This window comes from Prionailurus bengalensis, chromosome B2 (assembly GCF_016509475.1).
Source record: "Prionailurus bengalensis isolate Pbe53 chromosome B2, Fcat_Pben_1.1_paternal_pri, whole genome shotgun sequence".
NCBI classification, from domain to species: Eukaryota; Metazoa; Chordata; class Mammalia; order Carnivora; family Felidae; genus Prionailurus; species Prionailurus bengalensis.
The window spans coordinates 87,131,763-87,155,669 of record NC_057349.1 but is presented as its reverse complement, the minus strand read 5'-3'; the positions used below and the strand labels follow the sequence as shown (position 1 = coordinate 87,155,669).

The 23,907-nt window shown below is 38.9% G+C and overlaps 1 protein-coding gene across 4 annotated transcripts in view; it reads right to left on the bottom strand.

Annotated features, from left to right (window-relative positions):
- Positions 1–23,907, bottom strand: part of KLHL32 (kelch like family member 32) — a 251,317-nt gene that overhangs the window by 134,656 nt on the left and 92,754 nt on the right. For all 4 annotated transcript variants that reach the window (XM_043591974.1, XM_043591975.1, XM_043591978.1 and 1 more), the window contains exon 4: positions 19,886–19,993. In XM_043591974.1, coding sequence (XP_043447909.1) covers positions 19,886–19,993 — 108 coding nt within the window. The remainder of the gene's footprint in view (positions 1–19,885; positions 19,994–23,907) is intronic.

Below are 23,907 nucleotides of genomic sequence, written 5' to 3'. Positions count from 1 at the left end.
GAAATTTCTAAGGTTTACAGGCAGGTTACAGAAGCACGCCCTTCTCCAGGATGCTGAGAAGAAACCTGAGAATAAATAAGGACACTAAGACTCCACTGCCAGGAAAACTACATGCTGCCTTGCCTGCAAAAATTTCACTTAGGAGCATAAATGCAATTTAGAGGATGTTCCTGTCTATAGATGTTGCTGCTGGGACTAGTTCTTCCTTTCCTATTTTAGGACATGCCACAGGATGACGGATGAAATACTCCAGCTAGGTGCTCCAGGAGAGAGAGAAGAAAAAAATCAAAAGGAATTATGAAGCTGTGGTGTAACTATTGCTACAATAGGGGTAGGCACAGAGGGCTGTAGGAATACTTGGCTGAAGACAATTCATTTCACCGAACTTGTGAAATAATTCTTCATATGAAAAAACTTGGTTCTTTTATATTGTATGAACAACCCCCACCCCTTTCTTTTGGCTCCTTCTCCATTAGCATGATCCTGGCATTTCAAAGCTCTGAGATCAATAGGTCTGTCAGACAGTCATTTCCAACATAGTTTTCTTCATTATGTTTAAATTAATAAAATATATTATTTAACAAAATGTAAAGTTAAATTATACATACTTGCATTACCTAGAAAAATATGGCCCAATTATTTGAAAAAGCAGAACAAATTTTTGATAGTTTCTAAGAGAAATAAGCAGTCCCAGCTATTAAATATAATGAAACATGAAAGTCATTACAGGTTATAAGAAAAGCCGAATTAATTATTAAGACTTACTTTTATAACCAGTGCTCTTTCAAGTGTGATGAACACGGGAGGGTTCATCCCACAGAGCTTTATTAGTGAAGCTGGGCTTCTCCACACAGAGCTAGTTTCTTACAATGCTAATATGACCAAACAAGAAAAAAACATTACTAAAAAATGCTGACATCCGAAGATGGAAGGGCTCTGCAAGAATGAATAGGGCTAATTCCAATGTTCACTTATAGGTGGCTACTACTTTGTCACTGCTAGGTACTCAAGCACAAATAAAAACAAAGAACCTGAGGAGATGATTATGCTATGGGGTAATTCATGCCAAAACAGTGGTGGCCACAGTATGCTAAAAGAGCTCTTCACTGTGAATGCCTCATTTCATAGAAAAATATTTCTATTTTTCACATGAAAAATATCATTCATATCCAGTTTCATTTGGGAAATCCCTTGTATTTGCTTTATGAAGAATGGAGGTAAACTATGGCTGTAGGGTCCACTGTAGGAATGTGGGCAAGTCATTAACAGGTTTGTTTTTAGCACTGTTGTACAAAAAATGGGAGATGACTACTACTTACTTGCATAAAGTCTTCATAAGGATAAAATGAGATAACCCAAGTAAAATTCTTAGAATAATGCCTGGTATTTTTTATTCAATTCCATAAAAAAAATAAATCTACTTCACAAATAATTATCCCCTATTGCCAGTTTGTATACTGCCTACCATGTACCGGGTACCTTGTGAGGTAATTTCATAGGTTTTCTTTCCTTCTTACACCCTTTCCCACTCATCACTCCTGCAAGGTAAATATCACGCCCACATGCCACATGAAGAAACTGAGGGCAGAGAAATTCACCCATTCAATTAGCAAACCTTTTCTGAGTGTTTACAATATTCCAGGCACCTTTCTAGGAACTGTAGATATGATTATAAACAAGACAAACAAGTTCCCTTGTTGCATGGTGCTCATAGTCTAGGTTTTGGCCATCGGGGTAGACTGCAGGGCTACCGATTGGCAAGAGAAAACCAAGGGGAGAAAGGTTTGGAGGAAGGATCACCAGTTTCATTTTGGGATATGTTAAGTTTGTAATGCCTATTAGTCATCCAAATGGAGATATCGAAATACGGAAAGATACGAGTCTAGTTGACAAGCTACAAGCCCCATACCAAATTTTCCAATCACATATTTTTGTATGACCTATGAGCTAAAAATAGTTTAAGAAAAACTTTTCTACTTGCATTTTTCAAAATTTAGTTTTATTTTTTCTCATAAAATTTCTTTTTGAGAGCACTTTCAAATTCACAACAAATTGAGCAGAAAGTACACAAAATCTCTTATACCTCCTGCCCCCAACACATGCATAACCTCCCCCATTATCAACATCTCCCACCAGAGTGATACAGCAGTTACAACTGATTAACCTACATTAATACATTCTCATCACCCGAAGTCCACAGCTTACATTATGTTCACTCCAGATGTTAGGTTTGGATAAATGTATAATGACATGTAACCACCATTATAGTATCAAAGTTTTTTTACTGCCCTAAAAATCCTCTGTACTCCACCCTACTCCTCCCTTCCCACCCCCCAGCCCCTGAAAACCACTGATCTTTTTACTCCATAGTTTTTCCTTTTCCAGGATGTCTTATGCAGTTGACCTTTGAACAACAGGTGTTTGAACTGCACAGGTCCACTTATATGTGGAATTTTTTTGATAAATATAGTATAGTATTATAATGTATACTCTCATGATTTGCTTAATAGCATTCTTTTCTCTATATCACTTTATTGTAATATTATAGTATAAAATACATATATAGAATTTGTGTTTATACTATGGGAAAGGCTTCTGGTCAACATTAGCCTATTGGTAGTTATGTTTTGCGGAAGTGAAAAGTTCTACATGATTGTCAACTGCATGAGGAAGGAGACGGTGCCCATAACCTTCACTTTATTCAAGGGTCAACTGCAATTGGCCTCCCAAAGTATGCAACCTTTTCAGATTCGCTATTTTCAGTTACTAATATGTATTTAAGTTTCCTCTATGTCTTTTCATGGCTTGATAGCTCATTTTTTCTTAGCACTGGATCATATTCCATTGTCTGGATTTACTATAGTTTATCCATTGACCTGCTGATGGACACCTTGCTTGCTTCCAGCTTTTGGCAATTAAGAATAAAGCTGCTGTAAACATCCATGTGCAGGATTTTGTGTGGACGTTAAGTTTTCAACTCCTTTGGGTAAATACCAAGAAGTGTGATTGCTGGATTGTATGGTAAGAACATTTTAGTTTTGTAATGTTCTCCCAGTTCGTGGCTCGTATTGTCATTCTCTTGACATTGACTTTTGCAGTACAGTTCTTAATTTTAATGAAGTTAAATTTATCCATTGTTTCCTTCATGGGTCATGCTTCTGGTGCTATATCTAAAAAGTCATTACTACACCCTAAGTTATCTGAGTGTCTCCTGTTATCTTCTAGCAGTTTTACAGTTTCGCATTTTACATTTATGGTTGGTGATTCATTGTGAATTACCTTTGGTGAAGAATGTAAAGTCTTTGTCTAGATTCATTTTTTTTTTTTGCATGTGGAGGTCTAATTGTTCCATCACCATTTGTTTAAAAGACTATCTTTGATCTGTTATATTATCTTTGTTTCTTTGTCAAAGACCAGTTGACCACACTTATGTGAGTCTACTTCTGGGTTCTCTATTCTGTTCTATTGATCTGTGTGGCTATTCTTTCACCACTACCACACTGTTTTGATTACAGTAGCTTTAGAGTAACTCTTGAAGTCAGGTAATGCCAGTCTTCCAACTTTGTTCTTCTGCTTCAATATTTTGTTAGTCATCCTTGGTCTTTTGCCTCTCCGTATAAACTTTGGAATCCCTTTGTTGATACCCACAAGATAACTCACTAGGATTATGATTACAGTGAATCTATAGGTCAAATTAGGAAATTGGGAAGAACTGACATCTTAACAACAGGAGTCTTCCTACTCATGAACATCAGCATGAACATGAACACAGAATCTCTCCATTTGGTTCTTTTGATTTCTTCTGTCAGAGTTTTATAATTTTCCTCATATAGATTTTGTTCATATTTTGTTAGATTTATTTCTAAGTATTTCAGTTTTGGGGTTACTAACATCTAAGAATGGTTTTAACTTTTTAAAATAGTTGGGAAAAAACAAAAGTTTGATACTGGCATACCTCAGAGGTACTGTATGTTCACACCACAATAAAGCAAATATTGCAATAAAACAAGCCAAATGAATTTTTTGATTTGCCAGTGCATATAAAAGTTATGTTCACAACATACTGTGGTCTGTTAAGCGTGTAGTAGCATTATGTCTAAAAAACAATGTACATACCTTAATTTAAAAATACTTTACTGTTGGGGTGCCTAGGTAGCTCCTGACTTCAGCTCCTGAAGCTTCTGACTTCAGCTCAGGTCATGATCTCACAGTTCATGAGTTCAAGCCCCACAGTGGGCTCTGTGCTGACAGTTCAGAGACTGGAGCCTGCTTTGGATTCTGTATCTCCCTCTCTCTCTGCCCCTCCTGCACTCCCACTCTGTCTCTCTCTCAAAAATAAACATTAAACATTTTTTTAATATAGTATCACCAAAATCCACACCCGAAAAACAAATAATCCAATGAAGAAATGGGCAGAAGACATAGACACTTATCCATAGAAGACATCCAGATGGCCAACAGACACATGAAATGATGCTCAACATCACTCATCATCAGGGAAATACAAATCAAAGCCACACAGAGATACCACCTCACACCGGTCAGAGTGGCTAAAATGAATAAATCAGGAAACTATGGATGCTGGCGAGGATGTGAAGAAATGGGAACCCTCTTGCACTGTTGGTAGGAATGCAAACTGGTGCAGCCGCTCTAAAAAACAGTGTGGTGGTTCCTCAAAAAGTTAAAAATAGAACTACTCTATGACCCAGCAATAGCAATGCTAGGAATTTATCCAAAGATAAAGGACTGCTGATTCGTAGGGGCACATGCACCCCAATATCTACAGCAGCGCTTTCAAAAACTGCCAAATTATGGAAAAAGCCTAAATGTCCATCAACTGATGAATAGATAAAGAATATGTGGTTTATACATACAATGGAATACTACTTGGCAATGAGAAAGGATAAAATCATGCCATTTGCAGCAACATGGATGGAACTGGAGGGTATTATGCTAAGTGAAATAAGTCAGTCAGAGAAAGATATATGTTTTCACTCATATGTGGATCTTAAGAAACCTAACAGAACATCAGGGGGGAAGGGAAAGGGGGAAAAAAGTTACAAACAGAGAGGCAGGGAGGCAAACCATAAGAGACTCTTAAAGATAGAGAACAAACTGAGGGTTGATGGGGTTGGGGGGAGAGGGGAAAGTGCGTGATGGGCATTGAGGAGGGCACTTGTTGGGATGAGCACTGGGTGTTGTATGTAAGCCAACATGACAATATATTATATTAAAAATAATAATATATAACAAATAAAAAGTAAAAAAAATAATAAAGATTTAATCTGAAAAAATTTTTAATTTTTTTAAAAATAAAAAAAATAAATAAAAATACTGTTAAAAAATGCTAACCATTAAAAAATGCTAACCATTGTCTGAGGTCTCGGCAAGTCATAATCTTTTTTTCTGGTGGAGGTCTTACCTTGATGTTTATGGCTGATGACCAATTAGGGTGGTGGTTGCTAAAGGCTGGTGTGGCTATGGCAATTTCTTATAATAAAATAAAGTTTGCTACATCACTGGATTCTTCGTTTCATGAATGATTTTTCTGTAGCATCTGATGCTGCTTGATAGCATTTTACCCCCAGCAGAATTTCTTTCAAAATTGGAGTCAATCCTCTCAAATGTTGCCATAGCTTTATCAACTAAGTGCGTGTAATATTCTAAAGCCTTTGTTGTTATTTCAACAATCTTCACAGCATCTTCACCAGGAGCAGATTCCATTTCAAGAAACAACTTTCCTTCCCTATCCATGAGAAGCAGCTCCTCATCCATTCAAGTTTGATCATGAGCTTGCAGCAATGCAGTCCCATCTTCAGGCTCCACTTCTAATTCTAGTTCTCTTGCTATTTTCACCACAGCTGCAGCTATTTCTTCCACTGGAGTCTTCAAGCCCTCCAAGTCATCCACGAGGACTGGAGTCAGCTTCTTCCATACTCCTGTTAAAGTTGATATTTTGATCTCTTCCCATGAATCATGAATGTTTTTCATGGCATCTAGAATGTTGAATCCTTTTCAGAAGGTTTTCAATTTACTTTCCCAGATCCATCAGAGGAATCACTATCTACGGCAGCCAGAGCCTTAATGAAATGTATTTCTAAAATAATAAAACTTAAAAGTTGAAATTACCCCTGCATCCATGGACTGCAGAATAGATGTTGTGTTGTGTTAGGAGGCATGAAAACAAGATTAATCTCACTGCACATCTCTATCAGAGCTCTTGGTGACCAGGTACATTGTCAATGATCAAAAATACTTTGAAAGGAATCTTTTTTTCTGAGCATTACGTCTCAACAGTGGACTTAAAATATTCAGGTAACTATGCTGCAAACAGATGTGTTGTCATCCACGCTTTGTTGTTCCAGGTACACAGCACAGGAAGAGTGGATTTAGCATCATTCTTAAGGGCCCTAGGATTTTCAGAATGTTAAATGAGCACTGGCTTCAACTTAAATCCACCAGCTGAATCAGCCCCTAACAAAAGAGTTAGCGTGTCCTTTGAAGTTTTAAAGCCAGGCATTGACCTCTCCTTTCTAGCTATGAAAATTCTGGATGGCATCTTCTTCCAATATAAAACTGTACCTTATCCAGATCTCCTGGATAACTTGCTGCAGCTTCTACATCAGTACGTTATTACTTCAACTTGAACTTTCATGTTATGAAGATGGCTTCTTTTCTTAAACCACTTGAACAAACCTCTGCTAGCTTTGAACTTTTATTCTGCAGCTTCCTCACGTCTCCTGGCCTTCATAGAACTGAAGAGAGTTAAGGGCTTGCTCTGGATTAGACTTTGGCTTTAGGGGATGTTGTAGCTGGTCTGATCATCTCTCCAGACCACTAAAATCTTCTCCATATCAGCAATTAGGCTGTTTTGCTTTCTTACCACTCACGTGTTTTTCACTGGAATAGCACTTCCAATTTCTTTCAAGACAAAACACAACTTAGATAACTGTTTGGTGCAAGAGGCCTAGCTTTTGGCCTATCTTGGCTTTCAATATGCCTTACTTACTAAGCTTAATCATTTCTAGCTTGAGATTCTTCCTATTACTTGAACACTTAGAGGCCAATGTAGGGAGATGAACTAGTTTAATTTCAATATAAGGAGGCTCAAGGACAAGGAGAAAGACAGAGGAATGGCCAGTCAGCGGAGCAGTCAGAACATACACAACACTTACCCATTAAGTTTCCCATTTTCTATGGATGCAGTTCATGACACCCCAAAACAATTACAACACACCGAAGATCACTGATCACAGATCACCATAACAAATAAAATAGTCGTGAAGAAGTTTGAAATGTTGCAAGAATTATCGAAATGTGACACAGAGACACAAAGTGAGCAAACACTGTTGGGAAAATGGCACCAAGAGACTTGCTGGACACAGACTTGCCACAGACCTTCAATTGCTGAAAAAACAAAGCTGCAAAGTGCAACAAAGCGAAGCACAAAAAATGAAATGTGCCTGTATTGCATTATGTGAAAAAGATATGAAATTCAAATTTCAGTATCCGAAAAAAATTCATTTTATCAGAACACAGCCATTCCATCTACTGGAACATAGCACATTCATTTACATATTTGTCTCTGGCTGTTTTCATGCTACAGAGCAGGGTTGAGTAGTTGCAACAGAGCTTTATGTGGCCTGCAGAGATGAATTCTTTACTTTCAGGCACTTCACAGAGAGAGTATTCCAATCCCTGGTCTGCAGTATAACTGGGGACTGGGAGTCAATAGTATAATATTATACAAAATATCGTGGCTCTGGATGACAACACAAAGGAAACCAGTTAAACTAAATAAGAGGAACCTGACACATGAGGAATTCAGGACCTATAGAGGGAAAGGAGCAAGCAGTCATCTGGAAGGGAATGATGGGGAGGGTACCCAAGGGGCACAGAATGTGGTGTCACAAAAGCCAAGAGAGAAAAGCCTTCGATGGAGAGGCAGGTTGACTGCACTGAATGAAGCTGAGATGACATGGTGACATTATGTAATTGGCTTGGCAATACCTGTGACTGTCAAAAGCAATTTCAGTGGAATGATGGAAGTCTCCAGACTTGATGAGTGAAAAAATGAGTGAAAATGAGTAAATGTAAGTGCATACAACATTTTTCATAAGTTCTTCTGTGAAGGCAAGTAGAGAAACAAGTAGTAGCTGAAGGGGAATATATGAACAAGAAAGGGAATTTGAAACATGAGCAATAGAGCATGTTTATACGCTTGTGGGGATGTTCCAACGGAGAAGGAGAAAGTGACGACAGAAGAGACAGACACTTTCGGGAGTGAAGCCTGAGAGGAACAGAGGGAGTATGATCCAGAGCTTATGTGGAGAGATTAATTTTTGACAGAGCAAGGATACCTCTTCCACCATGAAAGACAGAAATACACAGAACAAGTGCACAGGAACAGGGGACTGGGGATTTGATGGTGAAAAGATGCCAATCTTCCTGTCTGCACCTATCTTCACAAAGGAAGGTGAGTTTTCCTTGTGCTCAGTATACTGGAAGTAGGGTAATGGGGTGAGGGGTGGGCAGGGTTTGAGAAGAGAGAAGAAATGAGAAAAGCACCAGGAAGAAGAGGAAAGCAAATTAACTTGGAAACCAATTCGCACTGTCTGGCAAAGATGAGTTTCCATCCAAGATTTGGAATCGTGGATTTGAAGTGAAAATGGTAACTTTCCCCAGCAACTACAGAGCTGATACTTACAGTAGGATGCACCAGATAATTCTCCAAAGTTGCCACAGACTGGAATCAGGCTTGGTTCCCCCTAAGGTCAGTGGCTATATTCTTTGGGCTGTGCCAAACTGTTTCTACCCTGACAGATTCATGCAAGGCTATGATCGATTTTTCAAGAGCTGTATCTATTCAATTACCATAGATCATATAGGTATTCTTTTTCTCCCCGCAAAGCAAAATGCAAATTAGCCTGTTATTTTTCAGGTAGTACTCTATGAAGGCTCAATAATTCATTCTCCTATTATAACTTTTGGAGCATCAAACATCCCCAGGCACTTCACTATGTTCCAAATACTTTAGGCCCCTAGTAATCCATTTCCAATAATGCAATGGTGTGCTGATGTGGCATTTCTAACCACTATTCAATCCACTCTGCGAAAGCATTCAGCATGTATTTTTTTTTCTTCAGTGCATCCCTAGCATCTAGTAAGTGCTTAACACAAAGTAGGTGCTCATTAAGTATTTGATGAGTTAGTGGCTCTCAATTTGAAAATAAACTATAAATGGATGCTTTTTATGAAGTGTGCAAAAGAAATAAAATACTCACAAGTTAACTTAGGACATTCAGCGTGTTCAGATTAGTCCTTCATTTGAATGTCTGCGTCATTATTCTATTCAAATGGAAAATGTACTCATAATATAAATCTCAAAACTTCTGGTTGGCCAGTTGTTTTTTTATCTTGAAATCAACCACAGAGACTATATATTTTTGCTACCAGGTTGTTTTCTTTTTACACATCCTACATTTGGAATTGTAAAACTTCAACATGGTACTACTGGATACAAATACTAAATGCTTCCAGCAGAGGGCTCACGTATTCTATTTTAAGGGGAAAACTTTAGAAAGCTCGTTGTCCAACAGCAGCCATTGCAAAACTCCTTCAGAAGGCAGTTCTCACAAAAAAATACTTTTCTCCTTTTGACCAAGTAACTCTAGGTCTGTGAATTTATTTAAAATAATCCAAATGAATGAAAAAACTAGATTACAATAAGGCAGCATTTATGGATAAATGTACTTTTATCTAACTCCAGGATAGAAACTGAATTTATGTACTGTGGAGTAATGTACTTTTATCTAATTCCAGAGAAGAAATTAAGTAAGTTATAGTCACAAAAATCTATATAAAACTACTTAGGCATATGGGTAAAGTCCAGAAAAAGAAAAATAAACCAGGGAAACAACATATAATGTGTAAATAAGTTAGACTTTGGGTGAACAGAATTCGGATGAATATTATTTTTCATTTTTATTCCTATTTAGTGAATATTATTTTTCATTTTTATTCCTATTTAGGTTCATGTAAACATTTTGGGTGATTTTTTAAAAATGTTTATTTTATGGGGTGCCTGGGTGGCTCAGTCTGTTAAGCATCCGACTTAGGCTCAGGTCATGATCTCGCAGTTTGTGAGTTCGAGCCCCACATCGGGCTCTGTGCTGACGGCTTGGAGCCTGGAGCCTCAGATTCCATGTCTCCTCCTCTCTCTGTCCCTCCCATACTCATGCTCTGTCTCTCTCTGTCTCTCAATACGAAATAAACGTTAAAAAAATTAAAATGTTTATTTTGAGAGAGAGAGAGAGAAGCAGAGTGAGAGAAAGGGAGGGGCGAGGGAGGGGGGCAGAGAATCCCAAGCATGCGCTGTGCAGACAGGGACCCTGACAAGGGGCTGGAATTCATGAACAGTGAGATTATGACCTAAGCTGAAGCTAGATGCTTAACTGACTGAGCCACCCAGGCACCCCTTGGGTGATTTTTTTTTTTATTTTCAAAGATGAAAAACGATATGCCCTATTTTTAGTGCTGAAAACAAGGATGGAAAAAACTTTAGAAAGCAAGTGGAATGGTTTATTTATGGAACAACTTGGGAATTTGCAGACACTTCATTTTCAAAGGCAGGACTAATAGGGTGTATTACCACTTTATTCGTGCCCACAAATAACATTAGAGTACCTCCGGGATTTCAAAGACTTCGGAGGTTCCCAATCTCTTCACTTACCCTATTTATTTATTTATAAATAGGATCTGAGGCATCAATACAAGCATTTAAAAATTAGGAACATAAGCCACTCAATCTAAGAGAAAACAGGAAACAAAAAGTAATATGAGATCAGGAAAGGAGGGGTATACATACATGTGTTTTTATACCCTTATAACTATTGAAAGTAGGTCACAAACATGGCTCTAAGCTTTCTAGCATAAAACTAAAAAAGAAATGTAACATAATATGAGATAAAAAGATACAAATACTAAAGTGAATGCTAGCTTCTCCAGGCCCTGAGATCTAATGGAAATTTTCCTGCAGACATTAAGAGTGTCATTGGATGACTTACCTGGTGCTACTGTTAATATCATCAAAAATATATTTTATCTTGTGGCATCTGGGTGGCTCAGTCAGTTAAGCGTCCAACTTCAGCTCAGGTCACGATCTCATGGTTCTGTGGGTTCGAGCCCTGCATCAGGCTCTGTGCTGACAGCTCAGAGCCTGGAGCCTGCTTCAGATTCTGTGTCTCCCTCTCTCTCTGCCCTTCCCCTGCTCACACTCTATCTACCAAAAATGAATAAATGTTTAAAAAATTTTTTAAAATGTATTTTGCATAAAAAGTAAAAGTAAATGAAGAGATTCTTTAAAACTCAGACATTCAGTTTTCTGATTATCTACCTTGATCCAGGTATAAAATTTAGAACAGCTGATCAGTGGTTCTTAACCTTCTAGGGAACAGCAGAGAAATTTGTGCAGGTATTTTTGGTTGTCCCAGTAGAAGGGACATTATTGGCATTTACTGGGTGGTGGCCAAGGATGCTAGATGTCATGCAATGTACAGGGCAGTCACCAACCACAGAAATGCCCTATGTCCTGCACATCTGAATGGCCTGCTGGACGTGCACAGAAGTGAAAAATTTATTTATAAAAGTCTGAGCCCAGAATCTAGCTCTGTTTTACATATAAGCACAATTTGTTTTTTGTTTGGTATCAAGATAAACTGAATTTTCCAGGAGTGCTACCACAATAAAAGCCAAGAAAAGTCTCCTGTTTTGTTTTGTATATAATTTTACTACTTTAGAAAATCATTTCATTATATTTTCTGAAAGAGTTCTGCCCCAGCATATATATACTGAACATATTATTGTTTGGTTACACTTTCTCTCTATTTATTCTTCATAGATGGTTAAGATTTCTTATTGATATCTAGAGTAATTTATGTAGGTAAGTTATACTGTCTAAGAATTTCATTTCAGGATAACCTAAGACATTCAATGCTGTCTTTTTATATTAAGGCCTGACAGATGAGGTTGAGAATCACCAAGCCTGATAGACAGACTGTGTATCTTCTGGAAACCCATTATGAATATAATTTCTCCCAAATGAACCTTTAGTAAGAGTTGTCCCAGAAAACAGGCTGAGGCTGGAGTGTAATTATGCTCTTTTGCCGAATCAGGGGAAAAGCTGATGTGCTTTAAAAAGTCATCAATAGGCTGACATCTTCTTATGAAAATTAATAAGCTAATCAAGTTCCTCCATGAAATAAACTGTTAACCTCCCTCCACTCACAGCTGACTTGATGGAGCACCTAAAGGAAGGGTAGGATTTCCTTAGGGGAGGATTCAGAGTGTTCACAAATTCCAATGATCAAGAAAGAACACTGCTTAGAAATTCTGCTTTGATTTCTGCTTAGAAATATTCTAAAACAAGAGTTACTGCTCATCCACCACAGCAAAGGAAAAATTTGAGATGAACACCGTAAAATGTAAAATGTTTGGCTACGATTTGGATGCCAAAACATCCAAAAGAAACAAGTGCATAGAAGTGCAAAATCTACCCTGAATTAACTAAGTGGGTTGACCTACTATTTTAAGTTGCTGGATATTAGCCGATTCTACTCTAGAGGACATTGGCTAGAAAAGGACTGACTGTTTATTGCCCCACTTATGACAACAGAGCCATTATCAAGAGCATACAGGAAATACTTCTCTTTCCATTCCTTATACTGGCAGTAGAGGGAGGGTGGGAGGTAGAGTTGGAAGGAGAGTAAAGAGAGGCAACAAATCCAGCTCATTTGAATTGAGTATATAATACAGAGAAGATTAAAACATAAAGGGGCCACACTCATCCTTGTCATCTAATGCTATCTCAGGTATCCAGAGACCCTAATCATGTTCTCACTATGCACGTTCTCTACACAAGTTCAAGCACCGTGGCCCACAAATGGGTTCCTCAGCATGGAATTAATGCTAAGAAAGATCAAATACACTATTGGCATATTGTTTAAACACATTTTGTTTTCCTAAGTGACTGAGTTTCATAATGTCTCAAAGGAAAATATCTATGCCTAAAATGGGACTCTCAGGGTGCCTGGATGGCTCACTTAAGCGTCCAACCCTTGCTTTCTGCTAACGTCATGATCTCACTATTCTTGGGTTCGAGCCCTGCTCGGGGCTCTAAGCTGACAGCACAGAGACTGCTTGGGGTTCTCTCTCACACTCTCTGACCCTCCCCTGCTCATGCTCCCTCTCTCTCAAAAATAAGTAAACAAACACTTTAAAATTTTTAAAAAATAAAATGTGACTCTCACTCAAGAAGAATGCTAGACTAATGTAACTGAGGTCTGACTCCATTTCTGATGTTTGCCTACTGACAGCTTTCAAGCCCCAGCCCTCTCTCTTTCCTGTTTGCCCCACACCTGGGGAAAAGTTCAGGAAAGATTGAGTGCTCTCTTCCTTGGTGCTGGTAGGAGTTCAAACCACATGAGCTCCTGCCTGAGTGGAGAATCCTCCAGCCCCAACCCCTAACCACAACAAAAGTCAAGGCCAGTCACCCCCTACACGCCCTCTGAAGCCATCTTTGGGCCTGCTTAAGAGCCACCCTGCTCTCCCCAGAAAGCCTCATTATGTGAGTAATAAACCTTTTATATCCTCTTGGCACGTGTGTGGCATTACCAGTCTTAACATCTGAATCAAATTTTGCATTGGTTAGGGAGCCATTCTGTTTTTGCAGAGTGATTATGGGACACCTCAGAAACCCAAACTTGCAAATTATTAAGGAAGAGTCAGGAAACTTTAAAAAAAAATCAAAGTATCAGTTTTATTACCAAATGAAAGCAGATCTCAGAAGTGTGTCGCAATTATACTTCATTACACAGAGATATTTTAGATGTGGATATGCTGAGCAAATGGCTTTATAATTCCTGCAGTATAAACTACACCTGAGTACATTCTGACCAGACGGCACAAATACGGGAGAACAGGCTGGCATGAAGTAGAGACTGTTAATTAGAACTGGTCCTGCTCTACATGGAGAAGGTCCTCCCATATGACTTCACTTTGTGTGAATCAACTGTTCCCTTTAAAGAACAGATGGGCTTCCAGGCCAGGGAGTGCTTGGGTTCTTGGTCCTCAGCTGAGAAAAGTAAGCTTCTGGGGGTCAGTCAGGACCCAGACTTTTGAAATCTCACTTTTCATTTTTTTCACAAGAGAAGATTAGGTCCCCAACCTGTCCTTACCACTTTTGACCACCAAAACATGTCAAGGTTTATTGTTTTACTTAACAACTTAGGGAGCCATGAAAATTCCATTTGGCATATGGTTCTTGTCTGTCAAGTCAGTTGATTGCTTCCTGTGAAACCATGAACAGGAACAGGTAACATCTTCACCCTGAAACAGTAAGCCGGAAAGGGGACACACCTGCTTGTGTGTGTGTTTCAATGACCCACTGATAAAACAGAAAATCTCTCCAAAGGCAAATAATGCAGAATTTCAAAGGATCCAAGGAAGCAAAAATCACTGATGACATTCAAACTTCCTTCATTTCACTCTCAAACCTTCCAGTGTGGACTCTGGCACAGCTCTGACAGGAATTAAGGGAAGGAGAAAAGGATCACTTTCTGCGCAATTCAAAATATTCTTCCTCAGAATGTGGATTTAGGACTGTGGCCTCCAAAGCCTGGGGCATGGTACAAGGGCCCTAGGGGCTTTTTGCTTGCCAGGTTTCTGTAGATACTGCTAGGCGAAGAAAGGATTCTACAGCTAAAATATTTAAATCACTGAATAGCCTTGAACATGGCTCCCCAGTGATGCATTTAAGAAAAACTTCTCCCAGATTTGTTCATGTGCTACCATTTAGTTCAACCAGGTTATGTTTATAAGCAAATCTTATGGGGACTTTTTGCATGGAAAGTGACACATCTATCCCTGAAGGGATGGTCCATGAGAAGCAGTTCCAATTAAGACTCCTGTCTGTTTGCTGCTGGGTCTGAGTGCTCAGGTCTACAGAGGAAAATATTCGGCTGTGGAGAATAAATACAGTTTCGATGATCACCAAAATGGAATGCTACAGTGTATGCCATATCAGTGCCACGTAAAAAAAAAATGTGAACCTATTAAGGAATCAAATCAGAATCAGGAAGAAAAACCTTGCTGCACAGAGCATGAATATTAAGGGATAGTTTCCTTGAGTTTACAATTTCTGGTGCATGAATATTTTTACATAACTACAATTATGGCTAAAACGTTTTTTTCACTTAATAGAGTATCATACTTTACTATATTTCCAAAGACTTTAAAATATTAATATTAATGGTTACACAAAATCTCCTTGTGAAGATTGTACTAAAGCATTCTCTGGATAAGAGGAAGGTAATTAGGATGGGAGTCCCAAGGACATGGGTTCTTCCATGTGATGAAGAGCCAAGGCTGGAGTTACCAAATGATAAAGAGAAAAGCAAGGGCATATGGAAAGCAAAGAGTCCTTTCTCTTCAGATGCCCAGATATGGCATGGCTGGTTCATGGCTGACAAAGCTGGGAGTACCTGGAGGTGGGGAATTTTAAAGGAAACTACAAATGCCACTATCATTGGGTACATAGTTTCTCTCTCAAAGCTACAATGAACAGAACAAGAGGACAGTTCTCTGGAAAGTCAGAGGAAGCTAATTAGGCTTAACCCCTTGGTCCAATCTAAGGAAGGTATTTAGCACAGTACTTGGCATACAGCCTCTCTTCCTTAACACCACCAGAGCCAGAGTGCGCCACAGTGAACTTTATTGTGGTTCTCAGCACTATTTGCTTCCTATTTTGTCCTTAGTTACTCAAAGTCCTAGGGGCCTATTCTAGGACCTTTGAGGTTGAAAGTCCTTCCAGAAGCAGGGCTCTTCTCTTTACAGAAAGGTCTTGGTGTTAACTGCTCCTCACTATCTTCTGGGCTTTCTTAGCAACATCTGCTGACTCTTGAGTGGCTGACCTCTTGTCTAGTTAGGACTGGGAATCCTCCTCCCAGGCAACGTCCTCATCAGAATCCCTTTTTGCCTCTTCTTCCTCCCCTTCTTCTTTCCTGATCTGAAACACAAATGAATTCCTGGCCAGAGTTGGAAAGTGAGCAGACTAAGGGAGGCCAAGGTAACGGGCAGTCTCTCCCACCAAATTAAGTGAGACTTTGTGTTTTTTTAGGTTTACTTTGTCCTTTCCCCGCTAAGGCAGATCTGCCCAGTGACAGTTTACATCACACCATTTGCTTCTGACCTCACTCCCGTGCCAGCCCAGGACAGGACCTAGAGAGCAGCCTGGCTCCTTTGCCCCTCATGGCTGCTTCTGCTCTATATAGCTGTGCAGACACCCACAAGGGTTGCGATGCATCCCAGGCTCTGCACAAGCTGTGCCCCAAGAAGGGCGTGCGTCTCTCATCAGTGGGAAGGCAGAATGTGTGCTTGCTCAGCCCTATGTAAGGCTTCTTAATAAGAAAAGTGCATGCATTTTCAGAGGATGTATTAGCATTAGGGGAAAAGTTTGCCCTTTCTTTAAAATTTCTGGATGAAATCTGTGACCAAGTTTGAGAAGGCTATGCTTTAGAGCAGTATGTAGGAGGAACATGCACACGTCTTGTCACACGTGGCGGCATTCATTCATCACACCCACTCTACTTCCAATGTACCTCCCAAGACAGCAACAATTTTCAGACACTTAAAATACTTATATTTTATACTATGCCTACTACCACTGACTAAAGGTATAATCAACTGCCAGTAAAAATAGCTATTGGTAGAGAAGTTCAATGTTAACCCTCATTTTTACAAATCTATATGATGACTAAAGGACAATAGATTAGCAAATATCCACAATAGTAAAAAAACAAGAAGCGGAAGAACTATGCTTTTACTCCTGCTTCCATATGCCAAAGTTTTTGCTTAATGTTAACTTTGATTCCATAGTAAGAGAAAGCAGCTTTCTGCATTTCCCAAGCATACTGCAATTTCACGTTCTGCCATTATCTCTGTTCACATCTTAAGGGGAAAACAGACTTATTATAAAGTCATTTTTGGTGTTTAAGAAAACAAAGTACCATGGATGTTGTCCAAGAAAGACTATATCAATGTCCACTGTGCAGCAAAGAGTAATCATATTACCAGTGCAGCAACTTGGAGCCCTCATGAACTGAGTGTTGCAAAGGCCCCCAGGATGAGAGCAGGTCACTCTCTAAAATGTCCAAATGCTTCCCTGCCTCCTACAACAAAGTGGAACAAATATGACTTAACCTTTCCTCAGTGACCTAGGACATTAAGAAAGAACAATGGATTTGAAATTAAGAAGATTGACTTGACTCACTGAGTCTGTATTCACTGGGAGAGTGATTTCAGTCATTCCCTGCACCTTCCCGGGCCCATCGTCTTCACGATGGATCACTGCATTCTGCAGACCTGTCTAGAAGATGAATTCAAACAGCACACATAAAGTGCCTAGGGTAGTGCCCTTGCTCTTGCAGAAGATGCTCCATGAAATGCCAGCCCACTTCCTGTCCCTCAGCACACAATCTGAACAGATGAGTTACTGCTATATGCTGCAGGCTGGCTGCCACTCTGTGGGTGGACACATCAGAAACAGGTCACTGGGCAGAATAAATGCAACTCTGGGTCTGGCCCTAGGGCTTGCTTTTTTTTTTTAAGCAGTTATTGGCTTTCCTTTCTCCTCATAAAAGTGGAATATGAGCATATGACTCCTAACTGATGAGTATGATTGCAAACTTCTTCCCAAGCAGTTTTCTTACTCTTCAAAAAATCCCCTTCATAAAGTTCATGTTTCATAAATCCTTTATGCCACAGGCACTATCTATCTCTCTATATAATGTGAAAGAAACTACAAGGCAATCAGAAGCAAACAATAATACAGCCACTTATATCTGCATGCATGTTTTAACTCAGCCTTTATAGCAATTTTTGTGCCCTTCTGTTTACTAATGATTTAAATGCTTTGCAGCCCATAGCTTCTGAGCTTAAACTTTTTCATTATTAATGCAACTAAGTACAAAAACTACTTACTTGGATAGTTTTATAAAAAAAACACGCAAGATTTACTATTTCATTCCCACTGCATACCAGCAAAGTATGAGCTACGGGTTATCAATAGTACTTTAGGGATGGGCAAATGCGGGTGTGACTGTATCTCAGATGTGAAGAGAGAAATCTACACATGACACAATTTAGAACTGGCCATCTGTCTTTACATCTGTAAACCAAAAATCATATAACACATTATTTACTCAGCTCACTGGGAATCTGTTTTGGCAAATCTGTGAACAATAACTGTCCACCTGAATTTCCTAAGGCATGAAATCTGGCTGGGCTGAACCCTGAATTTGTGATCCACTTCCTTTCTATTTCCCTTTGCACCTGCTACTTGATGGATGATTTTTTTTCCCTTTCTACCCACTATTTTTATTTCAGCTGCCAGACTTTGCCTCAATTATTCTATGAAACATACCTCAAACTCTACTAGCTCTACAAAATAAAGTGGATAATATCATACAGTTTAATAAGCCTCTAAAGAGGAAATTTTAGCAGAAAAGTGAATTCCCAACATTCTTCAAGACTCAAATACCACCTTCTCTGAAAGTTTGTACTGATGGCTCCAGATAATCACATCCTCCTTTTTGTCTGTACTACATCCTGTATTCTGCTTCTATTATATCTCCCAACACAATGAGGACATGTGATTACGTGTATGGCTCTCTTCCTCACCAGGGTGTGGGCCTCCTTATTTTAGCATAGAGGATACTAAACATACGTTAAATAAAATGGAATTAAACAACCCAACTGTATAAAAGACGATAAACATCCAGTCAGTATTTGGATTGATTTTGAGTGGTTCTCAAATGAAAATGGGGGGTTGGAGGTGGGTAAAGTGGGTGAAGAGGGTCAAAGGTACAAACTTCTAGGTTTAGATAAATAAGTCCTGGGGATGTAACATACAGCATGGTGACCATAGTTAACAATACTGTTGTATATTTGAAAGACGCTAAGAGAACAGATTTTAAAAGTCCTCACCACAAGAAAAAAATATTTGTAACTATGTGTGGTGAGGGATGTTAACTAAACTTTGGTAGGACATGTATCAAACTATTATGTTCTATACCTAAAACTAATACAATGTTATATGTCAGTTATATCTCAATTAAAAATAATTTTAAAAGGAAGGTTTTTGTGTGTTCTAATAATTGTTTCAGTAACATAAAACTAGTAAAGAACGATGATGCTTCAGACCTAGATTCATACGGTCTTTATGCAGTCTTATTTTGATCTTCTCTGATAGTCACACACTGACTCACATTCTATTAGTTCTCATCATTACTCTTTCATTAAAAAAAAGAAAATGGATGTTCTCTGGAAATACCTGTAAACTCTATGACAATTTTAATGATGAACAATTTTGGCTTTCAAACCATCACATTATAATCTATTACTAGAGACCCTGAATCTGAGATATGTGTGGAGGACAGGGTGCCAAGATGTTATACATGGCTTCTCAGGGCTTTACATTTTTTTTAAGCCAATAAAGTCATGATTAAGTAATAGGGCTTCAGTAATGACAACTCAAGTTATTTTGCAAACTCATTCCCATATGACAGTTCTTTAGGATATTTTACAATTACACCAGCAAGCCACTGAGCTCAGATTAAGATATTATGCTCCTTGGGTCCTATTTAAAATCAAATTGCTTTACTTACCTTTCCATCATTTTAGTTATAAAATTAAGGAGACGTGGAACTTTTGTTTTAAACATCAAAATGAAAAACAAGAAAAACACCCAAATCTCATACTTCAAGGATAATCCCCTCTGGTTGGCTGGAGTTAAAATGTTAAACCTTTCAGATGACATGTGGTACCATACCTGTCCTGTGTATGCAAACTCCAGGGCCTGCTTTAAGCCAAGGCTGGTCACACCATGTAAACTGACCTCGTCAGCTCCACTTTCCACCATACAGAGACTGAACATCGCCTGAGATGGGAGAGAAAGGGAGGGATGGGGAGTTATGGAACTTAAAAAGCAAGGAAACAAGAAAAGTTCTAGAGAGACTAGGAAAGAAATACATCCCATAAATTAAAGATTCATTTTGGTTTTTGAAATGCGTCTACAAAAAGCCACTGCAAATCAGTCTGCTGTCTAAACACAGTAACACACAAATGGCATCGCACACCTCACACACAGAGTCCCGCTTAATCCCACGGTTGTTCTCTGGGGTGGCTGTGTTGAGGCTCACTCACTGAACTCAGTCTCTCCATCTGGGGTCTCACTGCTACCATGAAATGTGGAGCACTTCCAACTTGCCAACAAGACATGGAAAGCAGCGACTTTGTCTCTTAACTTCTCTGCATATTTTCTACCTCAACTTAATGACACATCTCATTCCTCTCACCTGCCATGTATCACACACTCTGTTCCAAGGGTTCTCAAAATGTGGCCCCTGGCCTGGCAACATCAGCATCACTGGGAACTTTAGAGTATGGATGGCGGGGGACCCAGCCCAGACCTACTGACACAGAAACTCACAGTGGAACCCAGAAATGTGCATTGTGATAGGCCATCCAGGTGACTCTGATGTTCACTTGAGTTCTAGAACCACTAAGTTATTTACTGAAAATCAATTTGCCCCCAAACCAATTCCCCGAATGGCCAACTTACTGAAAATCAGGTCTACAGGATGATCAGTATGTCAAGTGAAAGCTTAAAAATTAAATAAAATGAAACCTTGCCAAATTAAAAAAAAAATGCACTGGCTTGCTTCCTGTCCAAAAACAAAAACAAAAAAATACCCACTTTTTTGTTCACACATAATTTACACAAGTGTAATTTATACATTTGTAACAAGTTTGATTTAACAGGTATAAAGAGAATATCCCCTTTTCGGTTACCAACGATGAAACGCGCTTTTTAGAAAAGTATACATCTATATAGCGAAGAATTAACCTCGCCCAAAGGAAGCTCTGGTCTTTTCCCTTGGCTTCTGGAAGGTGATCACCAGACCCTTAGAACATCCTGCTTGACAGGAGTGTCTTTGTTTGTTGGAACTTTGACCAATGACAGTCTAACACCAGGATTTACAATGGTGGTTTGGGCCACACTGTATCAGTTCTGACCTCCAGAGGAAATGGAGACTAAAGGTATTAGTCTGACCTCTAGGAGAGGCTGGAGATGAAAAGTCAATCACAATGGCAACCTGTGAGTGGGCCCCAATAAAAACTTTGGACACCAAAAGTTTGGGTATGTGTCCTTGGTTGGCAGTCCTCTGCATTTTGTCACGTAGGGTGGCTAGGAGATAATGCTATGATCCCACAGAGGCAGGACGGCCAGCAAATCTGTATGTGGTCCCTTTCTCAATTCTGTCCTATGTGTCTCTTTCCTTGTCTGATTCCAACTTGTTTCCTTTCCCTGTAATAAGCCATTTCCATGAGTATAAAAGTTTTCAGCAAGTTCTGTGAGACTTCCTAGTGAATTAATGAATGTGAGAATAGTTTTAGGAACCCCTTCTAACTGGCAACTGGTATCAGAAGTGATAGAAGTCTTAAGGGGATGGTGCCTTCAGAATGTACAGTTTAGCTAACTTCATAGAGATAAAATTAAAAAGTGGGTGGGAAAAGCCCCTCACTCTTCTCTATGGTAATATTTTAGTTCACACTAAATTTTTTAATTTTAGAAATGTGATTTTTTTTGTTTTGCCCATGTATTAATATTCATCTCTTAGCGATTTTTATGTTTTGATAAATCTATTTTTTTTTTATTTTTTTTTTCAACGTTTATTTTATTTTTGGGACAGAGAGAGACAGAGCATGAATGGGGGAGGAGCAGAGAGAAAGAGGGAGACACAGAATCGGAAACAGGCTTCAGGCTCTGAGCCATCAGCCCAGAGCCTGACACGGGGCTCGAACTCACGGACCGCGAGATCGTGACCTGGCTGAAGTCAGACGCTTAACCGACTGTGCCACCCAGGCGCCCCGATAAATCTATTTTTGATCCTCACAATTCTACACATTTTAAGTTAATATATATTGAATGGTGGTATTAATTGATGATTATTCTTTCTGGAGCTCGTCATTTCTGTTATCACTGCATTTGAGAGTTCTGAGATCTTATAATGAATAGAATTGTCTTTGTTAGCTTCCTTTATAGTTAAAATTTTAATCGTTAGAAACACCAAATTATTACTCTCTTATCATTTGAGAAATGTAAAGAATATTTTCAATGTTTGCAACTTGAGACAATAAAAAACAATATTCAAAATATCCTAAAGGCATTGGGAGTATGTAATGTGTAACATACACAATTATATTTGCTATATTAAATAGCATTCAGAAGATTTCACTTTCAGAAATTGACTTTATCATGAATAAATGAAATCTAACATTCCTTTAGAAACTGTTAATGGTGAATGGTCAATACGGTATATTTGCCAACTTGGTTAGTGAGTGAGTTGATCTGGCTTGCTGCTAGTGCCACTGGGAGTTAAGGGACTCTGGGAATGGTTAAAAACACTGGATCTGAAGTCACATAATCCTTGGTTTGGTGAACCACGGTGATTAAGGGCAAATTTGTAACCAAACCATTCTGGGCTTGATTATAAACACTAGCAAGTGACTGGGAAACACATGTAACCTCTCTCTGACTCAGTTTTCTTTCTAAAAAATGGGGACAATAATTGTACCCACTTCATGAACTTGTTTGAATATTAGATGACACTACATATATAAAGTGTTCAGTATATTACCTGTATAAGGCAAGGTCTTAGTGAAACTTCTACACTGTAATAACGATGAAATAGAATTCTATCTCCCTTACATATTCTTTGGTTAAAAGCAGTGATACATTAGGAACACTAGTCTCTGGGGGTTTTGTTGCTGTTGTTGTTTTAAATGTTTTTAATGTTTATTTATCTTTGAGAGAGAGACAGAATGTGAGTGGGGGAGGGGCAGAGAGAGAGGGAGACACAGAATCCAACTCAGGCTCCAGGCTCTGAGCTATCAGCGCAGAGCCCAACATGTGGCTCAAACTCACAGACCACGAGATCATGACTTGAGCCGAAGTCAGATGCTTGATGGACTGAACCACCCAGTCCCTCTGTTGTTGTTGTTTTCAATTGAGGTGCAGCTATAGATATAAAAGGCTATCAGAAAATTGATTTTAATGTGAATGGATTCTGCTTATGCATTCGTGGAATATCTAAAATTTCAAACATCTGGCTTATGCATTCGTGGAATATCTAAAATTTCAAACATCTATGGACATCTGGCTGGCTCAGTCAGTAGAGTATGTGACTCTTGAATTCAGGGTCATGAGTTCAAGCCCCACACTGGCCATGGCCTACTTAAAATATTAAATCAATAAATCAATAAAATTTCAAAACTAAAAAGCACAGGTCATAATAATAAAAAGATCTTTTAATTTGTGTAATTCTGAATTTGCTTCTAGATTTCTTATTGCCACTCTAAAAACTGAAAGAAATTCCAGTTGTTTTCAATGTCTGTTTTTTATTATGTGGCTCATTTCAATTTTTAATATATTCCCGATATGAATTTTTTTTTTCAGATCTTCCAAGTTGTAACAGTACCTGAAATGGTGCCCAGCCGCTCTCTATCAACTCCACTGCTGACAGAAATGACTCAAACTGCACAAGAGTTATCTGGGTTAATGAGATGCAAAAAGTCCCTCAGAGCAAAGGCTACAGAACAGAACAAGAGGCCAAGGGAGGTCTTGTTTTTTTGTTTTTGTTTTTTTTTGAATCTGCTTTCCTTGGGTTTTTTCAAAAGCAACCACAGCAAAGATGGCATGGAACAGGCATCCTCAACCAGGGTGCTATAACTTGACACCTGGCTTGGCAGAGTCGGGGACAGAACACAACCCCTTGAATAACGTACATA